Source organism: Thrips palmi, unplaced genomic scaffold (assembly GCF_012932325.1).
Source record: "Thrips palmi isolate BJ-2018 unplaced genomic scaffold, TpBJ-2018v1 HiC_scaffold_17, whole genome shotgun sequence".
NCBI lineage: Eukaryota > Metazoa > Arthropoda > Insecta > Thysanoptera > Thripidae > Thrips > Thrips palmi.
Window position 1 is genome coordinate 3,119,608 of NW_023144626.1, and position 24,337 is coordinate 3,143,944.

The window sequence follows — 24,337 nt, forward strand, 5'->3', positions numbered from 1 at the left end:
ACCGCCGTACCCCCTTTCTGCTACCCGGCCACATGCAACCAAGTTTGCTCGTAAAATTCAACTAAAAAGGCCTAGGCCTGCCTGCTTTTGTAAAGTTTCGGTGGGGGGGCTGTTTAGTGGCTATGCGTTGAGTATGGCGTGCGCGGAGAAAAGCCAGTTTTGTTTCGCCGCGTCAAGTACCCGCGCCGTTTTCACACATTTTCTTTAGTGGCCAAGTTTGGCGGCGGCGGGCCACCGCGGGGCGGCAGTGACCCGCGAAGCGCGCAGCGCGCGAGGCGTAATACTTACTGATTTCAACTTTGGCCCTTGGGTCAAGGGGTGAAGGGCCACAGGGCCGCGGGCCGTGGCAAGGAGGCGGCCCTCCGAAAGACTCGGCACTAATGAATTATACGCCGAGAAGACGTTGTTTAGACGCAAAGAATGGCCCCGGGAGACGCGCGAGCAGGTAATTTTAAGTGAGGCGTAACTCATGAAGGGGCGCGTAAAAAGTCCCCGCTGAGAGCAGAGACGTCAAAATAGTCCGCCGCTGCTGCTGCTTCTGCTGTTGCTCGCTGCTGCCGCCACTACTTCTACGGTTGCGGCCCCTCCGCGCTGCCGTGCTCCCCGACCAGCAGCCCTACAGTAATTTACGTCAACTGGAGGGAAAAAAAGAAGCAGCCCAAATGAAAAGGGACACGGAGCGCAAACCGTTTAAAGATTTCCCTCCGCTTTGCTCAGCTTGGCCTAGTCAGTGTCATTCTCTCAGCTGTCCTTCGCGGAGGCAATTAGACCGATCGCCATGAATAAAGATGAAAGAGGCGTGTGGGTTGCAGGCCGGAAATGCTTCATGACGAGGACGAAATGGGACAGAAGCCGGAAATGTTGCGACGAGTGCATGGCACTCGCCGTTAATGGCTAGTCTCATGACGGCCGCGTTGGATTGCACTTCAACATCCGAGGAAAAGCCATGAACCGTTGTGTGTAGGAAGGAAACGTTACCAAATTGGTGTGGGCACAGTGTGGGCCGAGAATAGTGCAGAGTGTTTTGGAGGGAGCGACTTGCTGAACTTAAGATAGGACCGTGCAAAGACTATCGAACGAACAGCACCTAACACTTCGGTACGGGTGAGAACCGATTGAAACAATGCGTCTGTTGTACCCCGCGGGGTCTTTAACCTCCCTCTCGCGGCCATGCCGCTGGGAAGATGTGCAAAGTTTCCACCACCACGTGATCAAGTGGGGGCAATTCCGGCGCGCAGCATCCGAGCAGCGGGATGCAATCTCGCATTCAAACGAGATTCCGTACCTTTTAGGCGCCCCTTTCCGAAACATCGCACTGGGCCGTCTCTCTGTTGCGATCGAATCTCGGGACGGTGGCGCCTTGAGCGGTGCCTTGCCCCGGGGATAGCCGCTCCCGCCGCCCCCGGTCGGTGGCCAGCACTTGGCTGACGTCAGAGTGTGTTCCACTACGTCGGTCCCGGTCGGACCCGTTCCGCGCGATCTCCAGCACCGATTTGCGCGGTTCGGTCACCCCTTGGTCGTTCTGGCTACGCAGGCGTTTAGCCGGGTGTGGCGCGAGGGAAAAAAATCGATGGCGTGCGCTTCGATACCTTGGACCGAATGCAGGCGGGTCGACCCTCCGCTATCTCGCCCTGCGCCCTGCCTCGAATATTTTCGGATTCCAGCAGACAAAAGTTCTTGCTGCGGCAAAAGTGAGCCAGTCCAACACTACTTGATTATACTACAGCCAGTTTTTTTGTAGTTCTAACTGAAATCTTAATAAATTTCAGTCATTATTAACTGAATCAACTTTATTCAACATTTTTGAGACCCGGCAGCTTCATTCCTGCTCCGTGCCAGAGTCGAGACACATTTTCATTTTGCGTGAGGCTAGTATTGTGCAAATGCGAATACTAACCTCGCGGCCGGCCGGCGGGGCTAAGTCGTCGAGACCATGCGGCGCAGTCCATCTTACGCTGTGCGTCGTGGCGGTTTGCGTCGCCAGGCTGCTAAGCGGCGCGGCCGAGCCGAGGCAGCGCTGCGAACACGTGTCCGCCGCCACAATACGGCATGGCTGGATTTCCGGCCGCAAATGGCGCCAGTCGTAACTGCCACTTGGCTTTCGCGGTGCCCGGCGGTGCCCGGCGGTGCCGGAGCCCGCTTGCCCGGAACACCCCTCCGGAGCACTCAGCTCCGGTACGACCCAGAGCATGCCCAGGGTGTGGCGTGGCGGGGTTGGGAGCAGGGCCTCCATTCTGCGGCCCGGCTAGAGAGGGTCTTATCACCTGGGCCCTCGGCAGGCCCTGGGCCGGCCCTCGCGGATCGCAGCGTCGATGTCCCCATTCTGGGAATCGGGCGGCCCTCCCTCGGCCCTCCCACGGCCCGCCGGCCGCTGGCACTGATGGATCGCTTCCAAGTGTAAATACTGATCGGGGCTCCGGCGCCTTTTCGACAGAACAAAAACACCGCCATCGCTGTGCTCATTACAGGCGGCGCTGCCACCTACGGGGAGTTGGGCAAGCTGGCAGCTCTGCGCGCCGGTGAGCCGGAGGCGGTTGGGCGGAGGGTTTACACGAGCCATAAAACGATGAGCTATTTCCCGAAGTTCGCTGCACCCAACTGACACGGTCGGAGCAGTAAATCCCAATCGAGCTCCGCGTCTGGCCGGGCTGGCGACGGGCTTGGCGGGGCAGGGCGGGGCGTGCCGTCCTACCTGAGGCTTTGCCTCCCCGCGACGCCCTGCGACGCCCTGCGACGCCTGCGTGCCGCGCGAGTTTCGGTCCCAACTAGCTGACTGAGTTCTAAGGCGGCAGGCCAACAGACGGACGGACGGACAAGCGGACGGGCAGACAGACAGACAGGCAACGGGCAGACAAAGGCCGGGAGTGGCAATGCCGGGACGGATCCCCTTCGAACGCGGTGGGCCTCGGGGCGTAGCTGCGGACGCGATTTGTATGCGTGATTCGTCCGTTGCGCAAGGGACGGGAAGTGGGAGGGGGGCGGGTGGGATGGGGGCGGCGCACGCCCTGGAAGGTAGACCGCTGGGAGGCGCGCGTCGCGGCAAATCCAGTGCGCCATAGCCAGCTATAGCCAGCCAGTCCATGACTGCAATACAGGTGCCTCGGTACGTCGGCCCCTCCCACACTGCAAACAAAAAGGGCCTAGATTGGGTTCAAGTTTTGCTTTTGAATTAGCTGTGTGATGCAACAAAGTTTCCACTACGTATTTTGTGTTTATTTCTGCATTGAAGATACATGACGAGTAAGTTTTCCGGGTGACACTCAGTTGTACAGCGGTTTTTGCGGTTTTTTGTCTCTGATTGCTGATTTCCCTGCATCGCCGTATGTATTCGCAGGGCTTGGGCCACTTAAATGCCCCGGGTGATTCTGAGGGGGCTCTGCCACCCCCGCGGAATTCCCCGGTATCGTTTCCTCGAAAGGCTTCTCGCTGACCCACTGCGACCGTGGTTGCCCCGGACTCCCCGGGTCCCCGCGGCGTGTAGGGTTGCACTTTGGCTCCACTGGTGCCGGGACGCAGCCTCGGCCAGTAGTACCCTGTGAGGGCGTGGCACCCGCTGCGAGCAAAGCCTTTAAACCACGTTGTTGTTTTGTTCCGCAGGGCCAGCCCGTGCTGCACAACCTGTCCCAGGGCGTGATCCTGTCCTCCAAGTCGCTGGTGCTGCAGCGCGTGGCGCGAAGGCAGGCCGGCGGCTACACCTGCCACGCGTCCAACGAGCGGGGCAACACCACCAGCAGGCCCGTGCACCTACGCGTCAAATGTGAGTTTTCTGCTTTCCTTCGCCGGCAGCAGTCGTGCCTCTTGCAGGGGTGTACCCTTTCTAGCCAGCTCCGCAACTAGCACAGGCTAGGATGTCACTTGTATCAGTAGAGCAGCGTCTTCGGTTTCCTGGCTCTGAATAGAGATGTCGGGCGGCAGTGCCCCAGTTTCTCTGATGATGACAGACAGCCCCGTGAACTCCACATTCCCCGCATACTTCCCGATAATAAATTGGTAATAATCCGCCTGGAACGGAGCAGCTAGGCTGCAATTTCAGCCGAAGCACCTCGGATTCTAGAGGACTTGGAGGCAGTGCTGACAATCCCTCCCTTCAAAGACTGTTGGACGTGTTTGCAGCCGTGGCTCTGGCACGCCTCCAGAGCAGCAAACGCGTAGTTCGCGTGCCTAGCCCCCCACTTCCGGCCGTCTGCATGCAAGTGATGAAGTCCTTGATTAAGTTGTCCAAATTAGCCGAGGAAGAGGTGCCGAAGAAAACAGTGTAGCGTTCTATTTGTTTTTTGTGTTTTTTGTTTGGATTAAAAGAGCTGACAGAACCGAGTGATTTGGAAAGCAGGGCACATCCTATGAACAGTATCAATATTGTTGGCTTTGCTATGATGAAAAATAACCAAACTCAACAAACCAGCAACTCATCGTACCGGAGAGGAACGGAGGAAAACATTCCTCATTTATTTCCGAACGTGCATCGACAGGGTGGGCGGGCTGAGAGCGCGGTGTCGGGAAAGAATGTCAAAAATGCGAGGTTGGCGCGGCGCGGCCCCCCGTCTCGCCGACTGGCGTGTCTGCAAATGCAAGGGTGCGTTCACCTGCGGCTGACGCGCCCCTGCGCTGTGTTACTCCAACAACTTTCCGATATCCGTCTCTCAGACGCGGAGTCTCGCATCGCCGACCCGCGGCACCTGCGGAAAAGCACACAATAATGGTCCCGAGAGAGAATTTAACTCGTTCTTTCAACCGGCGAACGCAAAAAATATTTCTCCTGGCGGTTTTTCACTCTGCGAGTAGTGTGCTTATGCGTGTTCAGTTGGGACGTTCCTGGTCAGTGCTGTCGTTCTCCAGGCGCGTGTTCGTGCAAAACGGAGGGGTGTAACCCTGTCCTCGCGGTTCGAGTCGACCGACGCGACCGGGGGGGGGGGGGGGGGGGGGGGGGGGCTCGGCAACCCCGCTACCCGACCTCGCGCAGACATGAACTGGCTGACAGCGATATTGCTAAACACGTGTTTAACATGCGAGTCTAGCGCAGTCACACTCACACACACACACACACACACACACATGCGCTTGCTGCTTGACACACAATGGCGCACGACGAGTTGATGTGGCGTTGTTGCTGTGTCGTGCGTGTGCATACTGTACTCGAGTATGAGTGTGTGTGTGTGCGCGTGCGCGCGCGCCCGTCCGTGTTGGCGAACGGGTGTGTGCTTTGGGGCGATAGCGCCATAGATGACGTGGACCCAGTCCAAATCTGCAACACATGGTGAAGCCGTCAAACTAAGGTGAAGTCGTGCCGAAGATTTCAGGAATGAAAATTGGAACTAAATGCGGCCGGTCTCTTGGCCTGCATCCCTATATAGAAGCGGTCGCACCACCAAAAAAGAGCTCTGTCTCGGTTTCAACTTCCTCCGCGGGGGATAAATTACTCCCGCGCGACGACAGCTGTATTTTTGCGATCCCCGCCTCTTTTTGGTGGTTCCCGGTGAAGCCGCCCCCGGTGCAGCCGGGAGAGGGAGACGGGGAGGGTGAGACGGGCGCTCCGCTGCTTCGCGCAGCCTTTTCAATACGCCGCCAGCTCGCTGCCAGCGCTGCAGGTGTGGGGGCACGCCGGGCACGCTTGGCCGGATCAAGTACGCCTGTCTCGATATCAAGTTTCGCTCTGGGCCCGGGCCCCCCGGGGGAGCGGCCATAAACCACCAGGGGAGGAGACAGGCTAGGTCAAGAAACGGCGGAGGGAAAACACACCACGTCGTTTACGGACGGTCCTCGTCGTTTGCTCCATGAAGCACCGTTCCGCTTCTGTGAGTTGTTAATTGCTGGAAAACATGTGAAGTACGTGGAGCTCTGATCCGCTTTCCGAAAATGGCGGCGTCGCTCCTAAGATTTGCGTCGCCGTACAAAGCTTCCCTTTCTCGGGGGAAGAGGGGGGGGGGTGCTTTGGGAATGCGCCGAGCCTGGGTATAAAACGGCGGGGTGGGGCGGCGCGCCGTCAAATTGGTTTGCGAGTGAACAGGAAAGGGACGCGAATACTGTGTGTGTGTGTGTGTGTGTGTGTGTGCGTGCGTTGTGCGGGTGTTGGGGTGAATGTGCCGACGACGAACACACCACACGGTCTGCGTCGTACAAGCCGCTGCCCCGACAGTGTGGGCCGGGCCGCGGCTCCGCACGGTATGGAGACTCACAGCGACGAGAGCCTTTCTGGAGCACAGCAGTGCGCAGCAGGGTCCAGACATGAACAGGCGCGGCATATGAGGCGCAGTGCGATGGCTGCCAGCCTGGACTGCCTGTTTGGACTGTCTGTTGCGTCGCGGTGCTATGCAGCTTTCAAGTGCATTATGTCCTGCCCACGACTGCATTGCTCTGTCTGATTCCGAGCGTTTTAACAGTGGCGGGGGGGTGGCAATTTCTTTTGTCCGTTTTTCGGTGTTGGATTTCCTCTTCGGGGGATTGAACCGCCTCTCGAACTGAGTGAAACATATCGCTCGGGCGCGGCCTGCGACCCGGCGCCCCCGCCTATCCGAGCCGAGCTGTTTCCGGGGAGCCCCTCCCTCCGTCCCTCTCGCACCCCCACGCAACGGCCCAGGGGGGCGACAAAGACGGAGTGACGAGAAACGCCTCCCCGGAATCAGTCTACCGCTGCAACGCAACGTAACACAACACAATGCCTCCGGGACGCGCCGTCGTGACATCACCTCACCCCCCATCACAGCAGCCTGTTGCCCAGAGTGCGCCCCCGCCCTGACTGACTGTGTGTGTGTGTGTGTGTGTGTGTGTGTGTGTGTGTGTGTGTGTGTGTGTGTGTGTGTTTGCGCCGCGTTTGTGTTTTGGGCTGCTTCGCTTCGGAAAGTTCACATGTCCCCCTGTCACGGCAGAAAAGAGCCCGGGCAGGGAAGTGCTTTTCGCCCTCTGCCGTGGAGGGGCTAACGGACGGACGAAGAGGAGCAACAAAAAAAAGATGCGGAAAGGGGGGGAGGCCACTCCCATGCCCACTTTGAAGCCATGACACCACTGTAATGCCTCCAGGGGGCGTTGAGAGGGCGACACGTGGAGAGCGTCGTGTTTTGCGTGTTGGGCGCCGAACGTGCGTCGGGGCCTAAGTCGAAGCCCATCGGACTGGGGATGACTGCTTGCCTGTTATCACGGTTTCTGCGGGACTCTGTTGGCTGCTGCACAGTTCGGCAAAGTTGTACCGATCCTTGCATAGCTCCGCAAACTGGGTCAGTCGGGTCGAGCTTTATGGCAAATTCGGCTTTCGCGAGCCGCGGTCTTGGGGATCGGCGGAACTGTGCGGCCGAAGCCGAGGCGGAGCATGCAAGAAGTGGTCGTTATATGTAACCGCGTCATTTTGGTTCTGGTTTTTGAAATTTTCATTTTACGACCGGTTACAACAGACCAGACACTATGGACAAAAAACATTTAAGGATAAAAGTTTGTCTTGTTAGTATGAATTTTTTTTTAGTTGTTGCGTTGAGAGATGGATAATAAGCAGGTTTCACTCAGCCTCGCTACTGACTTTTGCGTGTGTGCTTCACCAAAAAAAGTGCTGCTATTCAGGGTTGTTAAAGTTAATTTAACGATTAACGACGATAATCGATTTTCGATAAGTTAATTCAACGGTTAACGTTAACTCGATAACATCTTGCAGACCAGTTATCGTTATCGAGTTATCGTTAACACAATCCCGGTTAACTTATCGATTAACTAAAGTAACTAATTCCCCCAAATTGTAGAAATGCACGCAAAATTTTTCAGCAAAGAAAACGTTTCTGACGTTCGTATTTTTGCGCCGCTGGCACTCCGCCGTGCCCAATCGCCGGCCTCAACGGTAATGGGAGTCAAGTCAGTACTGGGAGTAAGTCGTCGCTAGTCACTTAGTAACGCGCTAGTCAGTCAGTGTAAGTTTGTAGAACTTTCAATTTTGATCTTTTTAACTCCCTATTTCTAATTTTATTCATTTTATCAGTTAAAGATGGGTAATGCATACATAATAGTCCAATTAGACATTACTTTTGGGCATTTAATGTTGTGTTTTATTGTCCTTCATTACTCCATTTAAAAAAGTTAGTTACTTTTAACGATTTTCGTTAAAAGTAACTTATCGATAACTCGATAATGTGGCTGAGAGGTGTTAACGTTAACTAGTTATCGTTAACAGGAGTCGGAAATTAACTTAACGATAACTCGATAACCAAAAAAATTAACTTTAACAACCCTGCTGCTATTCTTCTCGTTCCTTCATTTATGGGGAGACTCCCGTCCCCCGGCCCATCGGTCACCACTCCCCTCCGTCCCTCTTCGTCCAGGGGAGGTATCTCGCACGCCTGTGTGTGTGTGTGCGTGTTGTGTTGTGTGTGGCCCGGCTGGTTTATCGCCCTGGGGTCGCGGGTTCGATCCCAGGCGTGGCGAAAGTGCTCCTGCGGTACATTTCTCATCCCAGGGTAGGCCTCCCTGGTCGCTGCCTGCTCCCCGGCCGCCTCTCGACGGCCGACTCGCTGACTCTTTCATTCTCGCCCCGGAGACGCGCCCCCTCTTGCAGCACCTTGCCTTCTCCTCAGACGCCTCACACTGCAAGTGGAAAGGGAGGGTCTCCTTTGCAAAGGGACCGCAAACCGCGGTAACAATCCCCCCTCGCGCGTTGACACTCCCCTTTGACCGACTTGACATTGTGGTCCAATCTGCCCCGCCAAATACACAGAGTTGCGCCGAGTACCGCAGTTCCAACTCGGATCAAGTACATCCCCGCCGCACTAGCCATAACCTCTCCTCATTGGCTGGCCGCCAAATCGGTGGAGGTGCGGCCGCAGCCCGCAAGCGGGCATGTATTATGTAGCGCGGTCGGTGGGGCGCTGCGCGCGGTGCGGCGCGGTGCACTGCCTTGACCCTAAACCCGTCAAAGGGCACTTCTTATTTGCCAGTCCCTTTTGTATTTAGCCCAGTGGTTCTCAACCTTAGGGTCGCGACCCCAAGTGGGGTCGCGAAAAAATTTTAAGGGGTCGCGGCGAGGTAGCTGGGGTTGTGTTTTGGGCCGATTTTAAGCAGCCACTGCGTCTGATCCGAGGCGGGCATTTTGCTCCCTCAACCGGCAATTGGTCTTTGAACCTTCCTTTAGCATGCCTTTGTTACGGAGTGTGATTATCAGTCTTAGTTTGGGAGCAGTATTGTCTCAAAGTTTACCAAAACGGTCAGAAATGTCTTTGAAAAATCGTGTTTTGGGCCTATTTTAAGCAGCCACTGCGTCTGACCCGAGGCGGTATTTCGTCCTCCTTCAACGGGCAATTGGTCTTTGGACCTTCTTTTAGGATGCCTTTGTTACGGAGTGTGATTATCAGTCTTAGTTTGGGAGCAGTATTGTCTCAAAGTTGGCCGAAACGCTCAGAAATGTCTTTGAAAAATCGTGTTTTGGGCCTATTTTAAGCAGCCACTGCGTCTGACCCGAGGCGGTATTTCGTCCTCCTTCAACGGGCAATTGGTCTTTGGACCTTCTTTTAGCATGCCTTTGTTACGGAGTGTGATTATCAGTCTTAGTTTGGGAGCAGTATTGTCTCAAAGTTGGCCGAAACGCTCAGAAATGTCTTTGAAAAATCGTTGTGCCTGTTTTGGTCAACTTTGAGACAATACTGCTCCCAAACTAAGACTGATAATCGCATTCCGTAACAGAGGCATGCTAAAGGAAGGTCCAAAGAACAATTGCCCGTTGAGGGAGCAAAATGCCCGCCTCGGATCAGACGCAGTGGCTGCTTAAAATCGACCCAAAACATGATTTTTTAAGACATTTCTGAGCGTTTTGGCCAACTTTGAGACAATACTGCTCCCAAACTAAGACTGATAATCGCACTCCGTAACAGAGGCATGCTAAAGGAAGGTCCAAAGACCAATTGCCCGTTGAGGGAGCAAAATGCCCGCCTCGGATCAGACGCAGTGGCATGCTAAAGGAGGGGTCCCGTGGGGTCGCAAAACTTTTCCTGGGGGTCGCGGAAATTTTTGGCTACAAATTTGGGGTCGCGAGCCGAGAAAGGTTGAGAACCGCTGATTTAGCCTGAAAAAGCCCCGAGTGGGTCGGCGGGAATAATGGATGTGCCCGGTACGTCCCTCTGGTATTTGCTCCCTGCGGACCGTAATTTTGGTCCTTCTAGTGAATCCTGGCGCAAGTTTCGGGGAGGCGGCGGTGCGCCGTCGCCGCTGTCGCCGTCGGCGGCCGCGCTGCCGCGACGGGGGGGTCTTTTTCCAGGGAATCACAGGCGGCCCGGCGAGACCCGGCCAGGCCCGGCGAAGCCTTAAATAGTAGCCAACTGCGAGGGCCGTGCTTCAAGACCTAATGGGTGGCGTGCAAATTAGTTGCTCCGGGATTAAGGCTCGCCCGCACTGCAGCTAATTCTATTTGGCCGGGACAATGGTGCCCCACGGCGGCCCCATGGCCCCATGGCCCCGTGGCCCCGCCGCTCCGTGGCGCGGCACGGCCTTGATCGCCACGGCCGCGGCCTCGGCGGCCACCAAAGTGTCGAACACTACACTCGTTTGCGTAACAAGGAAACCACGCCGCTGTTTCTTCGCTTTTTTTTTCTCTCGCCCACAGCGTCGTCCCGACGTCGTAGTCGTAAACAGGCCCGCCAGCGCCAAGTCTTGCTTAACGCCAATTAACGCGGTGCCGTTAACGCCCGTTGTGCTTTTTCCGGCTCTCGAGTGTGTGTGTGTGTGTGTGTGTGTGCTCGCGCTCTAATTGGGCGCTGTACGCTAAGTGCGAGATTCAAAGAAGCATAAAGGCAAAGTTGAGGCGTAATGGTCTTCGCCTGCTTCGCTGCTTCGCCTGCTTTCATCGCGGTCCGTCGTTAGCCGACCAGCAGCATGTGCTGCCAAGGCTGGCCACGGCCGAGGCCGCAGGCCCAGTTCCGGTCCTCCGGTCGACACCTCGTCCGAACAAGCGGCTATCTCCAAAGGGAGTGCAGACAAACGGCTATCTGTGAAGGAGCTGCAGACAAACGGCTATCTTTTTGACCCCCTGCAGACAAACGGCTAACTGACTTTTCGGGAGAGGTTAGGGTTGGCCGGGTTCCTTGAGTTTTTCTCAGGTTAGACGCACGTGACAGACTCATGTTATGTGTCAATCTGCTCTGACAAACTTTTGACATCTGTTGGATAAGGTCAAATTTGACAGGCTCAATTGATTGTAAATATATAAGTATCCAAACTCGGGAAGTGGAGAAAACAGTTAGCCGTTTGTCTGCAGGGGGTCAAAAAGATAGCCGTTTGTCTGCAGCACTTTCACAGATAGCCGTTTGTCTGCACTCACTTTGGAGATAGCCGTTTGTTCCGAGGAGGTGTCGCGGTGGTCCCCCGGCCCGGCAGAGGGCGCGGTGGTGACGGCCTGGTGGTGGCGGCGCGGTGGTGGCGGCGCGGTGGTGGCGGCGCGGTGGTGACTGCGCGGTGGTGGCGGCGCGGTGGTGGCGGCGCGGTGGTGACTGCGCGGTGGTGGCGGCGCGGTGGTGGCGGCGCGGTGGTGACTGCGCGGTGGTGGCGGCGCGGTGGTGACTGCGCGGTGGTGGCGGCGCGGTGGTGGCGGCGCGGTGGTGGCGGCGCGGTGGTGGCGGCGCGGTGGCCGTGGTTCCGAGAGCTGGACGCAGCGACGACGCACAGTGCGGCCGATCTCGAAAAAGACGGACATATTTAAAAAAAACTGTTCCTAGCAAACGTAGGCCGACGAGTTTTCGCTCAGATAGGTTTGCGGGGTCTCTGTTTCTATTTCTTACCTCAATTTTGATACAGCAGAGGCGGAACCAGAAATATGAAAGGGGGTAAATTTTAAAAGTATTTCAAACAGACTGAAATTTTGCATCCGAGGGTTTTCAGGGTCTCTAAATCCATTTCAAAACTTAATTTTGCTATAGCAGGGGCGGATCAGGGAATTAAAAGGGGGGAAAATTCTATTTTACTTGATAGGTCAACAAAATTGCCAAAAATAGATTTAGATACCCTTAAAACTCCCCAATACAAAATTTTAAACAATTTGGTCAAATTTCAAAATTTACCCCCCTTTTTGTTCCTGGTTCCGCCCCTGTTTTGTCAAAAATGCGGTCACGGATGGATTCACCGACCTTCCAAACTTGAGGAGACTCAATTTGACTGTCCCTGCTGTGATTGTTGTATCGATACCGACCCGTCCACTAAGGTGGAAATATGGCGACAAGTGCAGAAATCAAGGAACATACTTGCTCAGCACAGCTGCGGCTGGGGCGTGCTGGGCCCAATCTTTGTTGGAATCGATCAAGGAAGTATCAAGCTTTAATTTGATGTGCGCCAAACGACGGGAATCCCCGGGAATCATTTTATATCTCAATCGAAACTATATGAATTTGAAGACGCGCGGGCTCCCAGGAAAAAGTTAATTTAGAATACTTATTTTGCAAATATTGGTAAAGTTCCTTATTGCTCGTGAAAGACGAGGGATCGAGCTGTACCTGGGGCATTTTCGCGGCCTGCTTCGGTGGCTCAAGGAACTTGATAAAAGCTTTGGAAACATGTACAGGTTATGTTGCCCCTTTCGTTGGCGCCAAAACACGTATCTTTGAAGGGCTACAGAAGACGTTCTCGGGTGTGCAAAAATACGAGTAAACTGTTTTTAGACGTAAGAATCATCCTAGTTTCGAATCCCACTATGGAAACAATTGTAGCTCAAAATTGAAAAAGTCGTTTATGTCCGCGTTTTTCGGGATCGGCCGCACTGTGCGACGGTCCGCAGTCACAAGGTCCGAGGCTCAGAGCCATCCGAGCGCAGGCAAAACAAGCCCTTCCACGAAACACTCCCTCATCGCAGTCTGGCCTCTTTGTTCGATGACGTCCAATGGCGGGCTGCAGACTGGCTTTGCTGTAATCGCTTCACCGGGTTACCCCAACCTGCTGGAAAAGGGCCCCAGTCGCGGTGGCTTGGTCGGGAGCTCATCCCGTGAGGTCGGCGGGGTCCGCGCGTCCCTGGGGGCCCCGGAGCGGTCCGGAGCGTCCGGCCGCGCTCGCGCCGCTCTTGCCGTCCGAAATGAGAACCCCAGAATGGGGCGGGCGGCGGCCTTGGTCTGTTACCCTTACTTGTGTGTAGCGAGCACTTTTCCGTGACGGGTCGGGCGGGCCGAGTGCTCGGCAAGCAGACGCATCGCGGCGTACGGCCCGCCCCTCTCTCTCTCTCTCTCTCTCTCTCTCTCTCTCTCTCTCTCTCTCTCGCACTCACGGGCCGCCCCGTAGGGCCGTAGGGGTGCGAGAGAGATGGCGCGAACGCCTTTCGGAGGCAGGCTGCTGATTGGGCCGACTTGGCTTGTCGTCTGATTGCCCGGCCGGCTAATCGAACACAGAAACAAAACCGAGAGAAGAATAAATTGGCACGGCGTTGTATCAATCCGCGGTCTGCAATTAAATCTCCATCAGGCTGGCCAAGCCACGCCAAGCCGGCCGCCAGGCGCGTTAGGTATTCCGTGGAAATGGGACCCCCGCCCTGCCTGGCCTGCCTGGCCTGCTGCTGCAGCGCGCTCCTCTTCCACTCTCAGTTTTTTTTCTGTTCTTTTTTTTTGCGCGTGCAGTTTTGAGTTTGTGCACGGCTGCTCCGGCGCTGCGCAGGTCGGCCCAGCGGTGCCGGCGGTGTCTCTGCCGCCCGGCCCGGCCGCCGTGTGGGCATTCCCGGAGACCACGTTGCAGCAGAAGCTATGCGGCGACCCCCGCGCGCGCAATTTCTCATATATGAAGAAAAATGGCTGCCGACACACACACTCTGCTACACTGTGTGTGCACGCGCCTCTGTGTGTGTGTGTGTGGCGTGACTGCAGTGCCGGATGCGTGCGGTGTACCGGCAAAGGAAATCTCTCGCCCGCCAGGAAATTGCTTTTCTCGTTTGCAAAGCTTGCAAAGGCTGGGCGCGTGCGCTCTCTCTCGGGGGGGGGGGGGGGGGGGGGACTCGTCGAGTGAAAAGTGAACGGTTTGATAAACAAGAGCGGAGGAGAGGGAACGGCGTCCATTGGTGGCTGCGCGGCTGCGCGCGGCTGCGGGTACGAGAGGCAATTCGGATAGAAGTAGCCGCTACCCCTTTCCCGGGCCGTCTGAACCGCCACCACCGCCGCCCCCGCGCCGCCCCCGCGCCGCCCCCGCGCCGCCCCCCGCGCCGCCCCCACGCCCCTCTCGCCATCGCCCGCCGCCCGCCGCCTCCAGAGGGGACTTGTAACGCCCTTGAAGTGCGCCCAAGGCGCAGTTTGCCCCATAGTGGGCTGGCTGGCGGGGCTGGCGGGGCTGGCGGGGCTGGCGGGGCTGGCGGGGCTGGCGGGGCTGGCGGGGCTGGCGGGGCTGGCGGGGCTGGCGGGGCTGGCGGGGCTGGCGGGGCTGGCGGGGCTGGCGGGGCTGGCGGGGCTGGCGGGGCTGGCGGGGCTGGCGGGGCTGGCCGGGCTCCACAGGCTGCACGGAGCGGGCCCGCTTAGCGCAAGGTGGAGGCCGGGCCGTACTGGGGCTCCACGCGTAATAGCGTAATGAAAGTTTTTATGACGCTGCAATTAGCTTTTGCGAGTTGCACCTTCGGCAGAGACTCCGCGGATTCTCCCCCGGCCGCCGTCGTGGAGGGGTCATCCGCCCCCCGCGGCCCCCGCGGCCCCTCCACCGTTAATGCCTCCGCCCCCGCGGCCGCGCGGCCCACTCTGCGATTGCTGCCCTGCCATGCCTTGCCATGCCAGGCAGAGATTCGTGTAAACAAGAGGGCCGCCGGACGCATTCGCGGAGTGAAAGTTTGAAAGACGTGCCGCTCGCTCTGGGAGATTGCAGTGCCGTGCCGGCAAGCCAGCAGCGCCACCGAGCCCTTTTTGCTTTCTTCCGAGCCCTTTTTATTCCGATGCCATTTTCATCTTCCGTTCACCGTCGCTCCCTTCTGCCTGTTCTTTTCCGCGACTGTTCTCGCTCTGCTTTCTGGCCGTGGAGAGGTGCGCCCCTGGGATGCGTGGGGGGCTCTGCCGGGCGGGGCGGGGCGGGGCGGGGCGGGGCGGGGCGGGGCGGCCTGGCGGGGTTGACGCGCTGGCCTCTTTAAAGGGAAGCGGCTTGTAATGGGCGGTGCTTGCTGGGCGATGTGCACGTCTCCCTCGAGCAGTTTCAAGTCGTTTGAGGAGCTGTTTTACACGGGGCGGAGTGGGGGGCGGGGGACTCTGGGCCACTCACCCACCCCCTTGTTTGCATTTGGGGCCAGGCGCGAACGAGAGCTCACTCGGAAGTAGCAGCTCCAACCGTGGCGTGGCGCGCCCCTCCAAACCTCGTCAACAAGGTGCACGTTTTAAAGCAATTAGACACAAACTCGGCCAGCTCTTTTGGGGCGGCTCAATTTATTCCATTGGCTGCTAGAGTACACGGTGCTCCGCGTCAACAGTCGCCGGGTACGAACGCTGTTAAAAGGGCGTTCCTAACGCTGTATTCGAGTGTATATGAATGATCGTGTTCAAAATTGTAACTACGTGTAATGCCTCGCCTCCCGGCGCGCGCCTCTGTGTGAGTGTGAGAGTGTGTGTGTCTTTATCTCCGTCCCTTCTCTGTGTGCGTGAGTCTGTCTGTCGGAGCGTCCCCTTGCGAATGTGTCAGCGGCTTTTGTCGACGGCGCGCCGCACAAAAGCAAGAAGGCTTCGGCTCCGGTCCGCTCCGGGTCCGAATCTGGCCGATCATGACCCGGAAGCGTGTAACCTCATCCGGAAGGGAGCCGCGGGGCGGCACGGCACGGCGCGGCACGGCACAGCGGGACAGCGCGGCGGTCGGCCCTCCGGGCGTCGCGATCGTGGAAATTTGTGGCCGGCCTTGCGGGGCTTGCGGGCCTTGCGGGGCTCGCGGGCCGGAACCAGCGAATGGGAGATTTGTCGATTCGTCGTCCATCTCCCTCCATGGCCCCCGGTCCCCGAGCCCTCCCGGCCATCCCGGCCAGCCCGGCACGGCGGCCAGCAACACCGGCCAATGGTTTGGAAGTGCATGCGCGGCTCGGGGCAGCAAGCCTCGTTCAGTCGTCGCTCTGTCCCTCTCGCACGCACGGGCCGACCCGTATGGGCGTGAACGAGACAGAGCGACAAATTCGTAATCAGCCCGCAGAGGGACACACGCCGGCAGGGGTCACCGGAGACACAAATCACAAGGCTCATTTCAGAGCCCCTATCCTTCCTTGCGAATGACCCAGAATCGGTTGATAAAAAAGCTGAATGTACAATATAAAATTCCCACCACGTGTGGGTAAACGAGAACTGAATCAACACTCAACTTCCACTGAATCCCCACTCAACTTCCAGATTCTGGAGAAAACAGCCTGGATTCAATCCGCCTGGTCCTGCGTGGCGTGGGCCCGTGGGGTTGGGGACCTGATGGCCCGATGGGTGGCTGCTGACGCCGCTCACGCTGCTCGCCGTTTCCAGGCGGAGAGGTGCCCGATGCATCTTTGATAAGCCTTAATTACTAGCCAGGAATCGTCGGCGTGCTGGCAGTGCCTGGCAGCCTCCATCTCGCCGCCTACATAATGGAGGCCCAATCGCGGGCCGCTCTCCAACCAATGCAGTCTCTCCTCGATTTTAGGCACGACGTAGCTTTGTTTTCGTCACCGGCGGCTAATTATTTTACTGCGTTTGTGAGTTTTCCAGTCCTTTTTGTGGTTTCGGTGTTCCAATGTCAATGTTTTTCCAGTGAACAGTGAAGTCCGGCGGTGTGGTTTCGGGTCCGACCGAGTGGTCTCACGAAGGAGTATTCGACTCGGCGGCCGCCTTGGCTCGCCCGTCGGCGGCCCCGAGAAGTCCTTTTCGTCGCTCTGTCTCTCTCGCGCCGCTGCGGGACGCCCCACGAGTGCGAGAGAGACGGAGCGACGCTCGGCACCCCTCTGTCGAGTCCTCGGGGAGCCTCGGCTTTGGGAACGCTGCCAAAGAAAGGAGGGAATCGGCTTCCCCCCCCCCTCCGCCTTCCCCCTCCTCTTCCCCTTTCACGCGACACGCCTCGGATAATTCGAGACGTGGCCAGACTGCGCGACAAATACAAACTGGGGTACGAGGTGAAAGGAATCATCAACCACGCGTTACGGCGGCGCCGTGGAAGCCGACGGGAAAAGAACATGAAAATCTCGACTAAAATGAGCTTCTTTCTCGCTTTTGGCTGCCCGAACTTTTTCGCCGCGTCAAACTTGTGTGTCACTCCAAACGGGACGGCTTCGCGGGTGGAGGCACACCGTTTTGCGAACTGTGGCGTGAACGCAGGTGCAACGACGCACCTATTGCAAGTTTTGAACCCTCTGAGAATCAATGGGAGCTATCTGGTGTTATTAACGGCTGAACCGAACTAGCTTCTCCAGCAAGCCTCACCTCTCCTTCTGACCAGTTCACGTTCACGTCTTGCCTACCTCTCGACACACCCCCCCCACACACACACACACACACACACTCGTGGACGGTGCCTGGTTTGCCAGCATCCCTCTCCGACCCCAGATTAACTTGACAAGCAGCAGTGGAAGTGCTGCCGCGCGCTGCGCGCTCTCAGTACTCGCGTATGCGTTTGTGGGAATGTGTGTATGTGTGTGTGTGTGTGAGAGAGAGAGAGAGAGAGAGAGAGAGAGAGAGAGAGAGAGAGAGAGAGAGAGAGAAGGCGTTCGCTTTGTAAATTATGGTCCGCACAGGTTGACGCGTTCGCCGAGCGCGCTGCGCGGATTGCGGCGCAGCCAGGCACCGCCAGGCACCGCTCTCGGTGCAGCCAGTGCGGCATACAGGGCTGCGCGCCGGAAGTACCGGACCGGAAGTCGAGTCGCATCGAGCAGCAGGGCAGCTCATCCCCAGCATGACCAGCAGCGAGCCTCGACGGCGACGCGGCCCGGACACGTCCCGGACACGTCCCGGACACGACAAGCAGGCATTGATGGATGGACGGCCTGCAAGAGTGCTGTGCTCGAAGCTCGCCCGCTGGAGGAGCGAAAGAGAGAGAGAGAGAGAGAGAGAGAGAGAGAGAGAGAGAGAGAGAGAGAGAGAGAGAGAGCAGAAAAAAACGGAGAATAACAAATTCTCCACTCCACTTCGCGTTGGTGACGACCTTCGAGGCGCCCCGGGTGTAAACAAGCCTCGATGGCCCCCGCGACGGAGGTCGCGCGCCTCAACTTGTTGGGTATATGTTTGCGCGGCCGGGCGTCGCGAGCGTGAGTGTGTGTGTGTGCGCGCGCGCATGCATCCCTTGTCTCCCGCAAAACTACACGTGTCGCCGTGAGTGACAGACCCGAAGTTGCGGCGCGTCCTCACCACCCTACTGACCCCACACCCTCTACTTGCCCCTTTGACACACACACACACGCACACACACACACTCCCTCACGGCCGCTGGCCTAATATTTACGAGACAAACAGGGTGACTGCGTGCACACAGATCACACGACATATTCTCGCCATGTGTGTGTGTGCGTGCTACCCGCGTCCTTAACCGCACCGTTTGTGTATCCGCGCGAGTAGCGCGTATGTGTTTGTGGGTACGTGCTTGCATGTGTGCGTGTGTGCGGAGTTGCTTTTTACTCGGAGCTGTCTGAAGACGGGAAGTGGCCGTGTGGAATTCTTGTTTGGTTTCTGTTTGGTTCCTCCCATTGGTCCCCACGGTGTCAACGAGATTTCTACAGTGTATCACAATGCGGAAAAACGGCCTCAATCATGTCACGTCCACTTCACTCGTAGCTCCCGGCAAGAGGACGGGCCTACAGCCACTTCCTGGTATAGTGGCCAGCCGCCACCGTAAACCATCATTTTGTTTGTGCTATTTGGAATTTCGTGCAAGCGCGGAGGCGTGCCCCGCGGTGGCGGGGGCGTCGTATTTACTCTAAAAAAAAAAAGAGGTTAAACAAACCGCGCTTGGCGGCCGATATGTGTGTGGACGTAGAACTGTTTGTTTTTAACTCCGCTTCGAAGAAAAATCCATCCGCGTTCGGTGGAGGTTCGAAGGGAGAGATGAAATTGGAAAACGGCATGGGGGTGGGCGGGGGCGGTGACACGCTGGGAAGGGGTAGGAGGGGGGGGGCAGAAAAACGCGACGAGACTTGAAGCGCCGCATGCCGCTAGATGGGCGCAAAAGCGCGTTATAAAAAGAAAACAAAGAGCAATCAAATTATCTGGCAGGAATCATCACTCGGTGGACAGCCGAAGCCCCGCCCACGCCTTATGCCGTATTTGTAATTCATTTCACATATGCACGCCACACCCACGCACGCGGGGGGGGGGGGGGGGCACGCACAAACACACACTCACACACACACACACCAACGCGCGCGGCATTGTTTAGACCACAACAATGAGTCCGCCGCTTTGTTCCGACAATACCTGCTTAGAACGCGCACGTGCGTGCGTGTGTGCGTGTGTGCGTGCGTGCGTGTGTGTGTGTGTGTGTGTGTGCGTGCGTTTGCATGTGCGTGCCCGCCTCCGTCGGCCACTTGTGTACGTCCGGATTTGCTCCGTAGTCGGCCGCCATAAATACCACTCGCTTCTGAAGTTCCGCCCTGTAGTACGTGGAAACTGCGGTGGCCCGCGAAGGGCACGCTCTCTCTCTCTCACTCGCCCTCTCTCACCCCTACACGCAGGTTCAGTCACACTCCAGCCTGGCCTTTGACTTCGGTCTGCCAGCGGGAGGCCATTTTTGCGGCGAGAGCAGCGACAAGGCCCACGGCGTTCTGATAGTTTTCCAAGTCCCGAAGCCAATAATTTGGGGTTCGAATGACGTCACCACGTGGCAGGGTGGCCGGCCTCTCCAGGGGAGACTTCCAGCGAGACTCTAGCGACACTTCCAGCGAGACTCCAGCGAGACTCCAGCGAGACTCCAGCGAGACTCCAGCGAGACTTCCAGCGAGACTTCCAGCGAGACTCCAGCGAGACTCCAGCGAGACTCCAGCGAGACTCCAGCGAGACTCCAGCGAGACTCCAGCGAGACTCCAGCGAGACTTCCAGCGAGACTCCAGCGAGACTTCCAGCGAGACTCCAGCGAGACTTCCAGCGAGACTTCCAGCGTGACTTCCTGCGAGACGCCAGCGAGCCTCCGCGCCAAAGTCTGGCCAAGTCGCGGCGAGCGGACAACCCTCTCTCGACCAGCTTACTCAAGTTGTCGGCGTGTCCCGCTGATCCCAGCAGCGGTGCTGATTTTCTCTTCTTTGCGCTGTTGACGCGGGGAGAGAGAGAGGGGCCTGTGCGTTTCTTTTTCGCTGTCGAAGCGTCCGTTCGGCCAGTCACGGCCGCGCTGCCGCGCTGTCCCGTAAGTCTCACTCTGCCGGACACCCTGGCGCGAGTGCGAGAGAGACAGAGACACTAATGACGCCGTTGGTAATCGACGAGGCTCCGTCCTCCGTCCGTCGTCCCTCGGCTTATTAATGGCGCCGAGAGGTTCATGCCGCCAACTTCGCGCGCTTTGTGTCGTGTTTATCATGACGATCGGCTCGGTTTGTGCAAACACAATGATGCACCTCTCCGCGTTGTAGGGCCCGTTCTTTGTGAGGGTCGGCCCCGTCGGCCCGCAGGGACCGCGCGCACACTCACTCACACACACACTCACACTCTCTCTCTCCCACACACACACACACACACACACACACACACGCGCGCACACACACACACACACACACACACACACGGGCCGCGCTAACGAGTTCTAGGGGTGAAAAAGATAGCAATTCGAAAAGTCCGATAAAAGCGAATGGGGCGAAGGTGGGCAGGGCGCTACGCCACGGAACATGACATCGGGATTGCCGCTGTCTAGGGAGTGGATGCGTGGCGTATCGCGCGCACCGAGCGCACCGAGCGCACCGAGCGGAAAGGTGTACCACGGATAGGGGTGGGGCCGCGTCGCGTCGCGTCGCGGTGTCTGCAGGCCGCGTTGTGTGTGCACGAGCTCCACAGCGTCAACAGCCCGCAGCGAGCCGCGCCGCAACCGCCGTAAGCCACTTGCCTAGGCCGGGAATCCGCGCATCCGCGCCCGGGAGGAATCTGCAGTGATTTCACGTCTGTCGACGCATCGTCGTGCCACGGCTCGGCTCGGCTCGGCTCGGCTCGGCTCGGCTCGGCTCGGCTCGGCTCGGCTCGGCTCGGCTCGGCTCGCCACGAATGGGGGCTGCTTCGCGGCTGCTTTGCGGGCTCCGTGACGTGCATCTGGGTGAAGGATCCATCCATCCATCGTACGGCTTGCCGACTAGCACGCTTCCATGGACGACGACTCCGGGTTCGTGAATCAAACCTCAGGACCCCTCAGAAGCGCGTCCAACGCGACGACCCAACAGGATCTCTGGAGCGGGGAATGTGCTTCCACACCTCGACTGAAACGGACCGCGTCGTAGTACAAGACGTCCGGATGCACAAAACGGCGGCGTTGAGTCGGTGCAGCCCTCTCGTACAGCTCGCGCGACGGAACGGACCCACACTGGGTCACACACGTGGAACCAGGAAGCCCGGCCTGCCTTGCCGCGCCGTGCCGAGCCGCGCTGCGGGACGCAATTTTATGCATGGCGGGGTCCGCAACCACCTTGCCCACGCAGCCCGCCTGGGAGTCGAGTGTGTGACACACTGTGTGACGCCTCTTTGCTGGCAGGCAATTGTAACACTAGTTCCGTGACGGGCGGACAGACAGACAGACAGACAGACAGACAGACAGACAGACAGACAGACAGACAGACAGACAGACAGACAGGCAGACAGACAGACAGACAGACAGAACAGACATGCGGACGGACAGCTAGACACCGTGCTGATTTGCGTATGAAAGGGTTGGCTGCAGCTCCAGGTCCTGTCCCACAGCGCCGTCGCCATCCCTTGTCCTGCCGTCGCCCCGTGTTTGATTCGTCCCTTTGTTTCGACTGGAGTCCTGCAGCCCTTCGGAACCCTTTTTCGAACGTCCTGCAGACTGCCGTTTCGTCGCCCTGCCTCGCACTCAAGGGGCGTTTCGTAGTGTGCGAGGGGCACGGAGCGACGGGAACGACTCTCGGCATCAGGCTGCTGGCGGCGAGGCAGGCCGTCCCGCCGAACGCGCGTGGCGGCGTGTTGCCTACACTCGGCTCCACAGGCGCTCGGCTGCGTTCGGCTTGCGTTCGGCTTGCGTTCGGCTTGCGGTGCTGTGCGGTGCCACATGCGGCGTGGCGGCGTGGCGGCTTGGCCAGGGGATAAGGGTGGCTTAGCGGCGGCCCGCCGTGCGGTCGGGTCGGGTCGGGTCGGTCGGGTCGGGGAGACGGACAGACGAGGAAGTCTTGCCTCGGCCCGCCCCCGCCCAGCCGCCGGTTATTAAAAAGTTTTCCGTCCCTCTCTGTCCCTCTGTCTACAGTCACGGCCGCGCACACATTCACACCGCCGATCGCGTGCGGCCGCGGCGCGCCCCGTCCACAAATAACGCTTCCGCGGCTCGGCGATGAAATTAATGGAAGGGCGCGGCCGAACGCGCGACGCGTTCGGACGACGCGCGCGCCACCGTCTCGCTCGCACTCACGGGGCGGCCCGTGGGCGTGCGAGAGAGACGGAGCGACGCAGCTCCGCGCGTGGAATCACTCGGCCGGCCGCCGCGGACGTTCGATTCGCAGAGGGGAACCTTGACGGGAAGTTGGTGCTCGGCGTACAAACAGCCCTGTTAAAAACTGGAGAAATATGGAGTGAAGTTGCGCTGTACACTTTTAAACCAGTTATGAAAATGGGAACACCTTGCAATGCGATTAGTATTGGAATTTGTTTTTCTTTTGAGGTGGAACTCTGAGAGTGCGGTGGTAGAATGTGTCGAATCGTTTGTTGTGTCCGGAATGGTGTCTGCCTGGCCCTCTCCGGCGGCTCGGAGGTGCCGGCCGGGCCGTGCAGGCCGAGCAGGCCGTGCAGGCCGTGTAGTGTGTGGCGTGCGGGGCGAGCGTTTCCGGCCGAAATGCCCCACCGCCACGAGGAGTGCGGATGCCTGCGGGAGGTGGGAACGGAATCCCCCTGGGGGGCAGCGGGGGCAGGGGGCGGCGGCCTTTCTGCAGCGAGCTGTAGATTGTCGACAAATTGCGGTTCCATTACAACACGCGTACTTTTCAATTAGGCAGGGCCACCAAACAACAACAACACCATGGCGCGTTGGCGGGTGTAGTCGAGGGCGCCGCGTGACAGGGGGCCGTAAAAACAAAGGCGATCCCCGAAACGATTCGGCCACATTTTTACCCCGAATTTGAGGCCTTTCTTGCGCCGCCACGCGTGCGACGGCGCGGCGGCACGGCGACGTATGGATACGCGCAGGACGATGCGCCGGCACCGGGGCGCCGAGCGCCGACCCGAAGTGCCGGTTCGGCGCTCGGCGCTCAGCACTTCGGTTCGGCGCTCGGCTCGGAGGCGGGAAGATGCGCCTGATTATTGCTATTCGGGCGAATGGAAATCTTTCAAAGGAAAATGAGGATCAGACCGGAGAAGTCCCAAATCACGAAATTTCGAACCATTTACGGGCCAATACAGGCGCAGCCTGCGGCCATAAAGGAAGAGTCTCTCGCGAACCATTTATGCCCCAAGTTGTCTTCAGTCGACAAGTTGTCTGGAAATCTAGTGAAAATGTGTGTTTACCTCATATTAACCTTTCTTTTGGGTATTGAGTACTGCTTTTAATTATGACTGTTTTGTTGCTGATGGTGAGTAATGTACTAGCGGTATGTATGTATTGGTTAAGTGACATAACTGTTCACCACCTCACTTTACTTCAAATCACATCAAATATGTATTTACGTTAAAAAAAATATCGAATAAAACAATTCAAACATTTATAAAATGTAACAAGTATTATCTCTCAAGGAGGCCAAGATCATTATTGGAGTTTCTAAACTCAAGTCATAGTACAACAAGTACAAACAATTGCTCCAATCAAAATTATAAAATGAATAATCAACACAGCATTTAGGACGCGCGCTGGTTTCGTGTCTCGGCAGGCTTCTCGCCTTCCCCGCCAGGGGCGCCACGGAGGGCCTCCGAACCGAAGTGCCGAGCGCTGAGCGCCGAACCGGCACTTCGGGTCGGCGCTCGGCTCCCCGGTGCCGGCGCATCGTCCTGCGCGTATCCATACGTGCACGGCGGCACGACGCGCTGCACTGGCGCCCCGCGCGGCGACACGGCGAAGCAAACAGGGCACGGCCGGCACGGCCCCACAATGGCTGGCAAATGGTAATGTAGAGCCTGCTGCGGCGGCGCGGCGGCACGGTGGCACATGCCCGCCCGTGTGTTGTAGTGCGCGGCAGTGCGGCTTTGTGTGCACCCGTCAAAATCGCGCGCTGTGGGCCCGCGGCAGCCAGCGGCAGCCAGCGGCAGGCTGTGGGCCGCGGCCGAAGAGAGCCCCTCGTCGCTCCGTCTCTCCCGCACGCACGGGGCGTCCCGCAGCGGTGCGAGAG

The 24,337-nt window shown here is 58.1% G+C and overlaps 1 protein-coding gene across 1 annotated transcript in view; it reads left to right on the forward strand.

The window, feature by feature from the left end:
* Positions 1-24,337, forward strand: part of LOC117643950 (hemicentin-2-like) — a 105,774-nt gene that overhangs the window by 67,681 nt on the left and 13,756 nt on the right. The window contains exon 8 of the mRNA XM_034383137.1: positions 3,598-3,757. Within this exon, the coding sequence (XP_034239028.1) occupies positions 3,598-3,757 (160 nt within the window). The remainder of the gene's footprint in view (positions 1-3,597; positions 3,758-24,337) is intronic.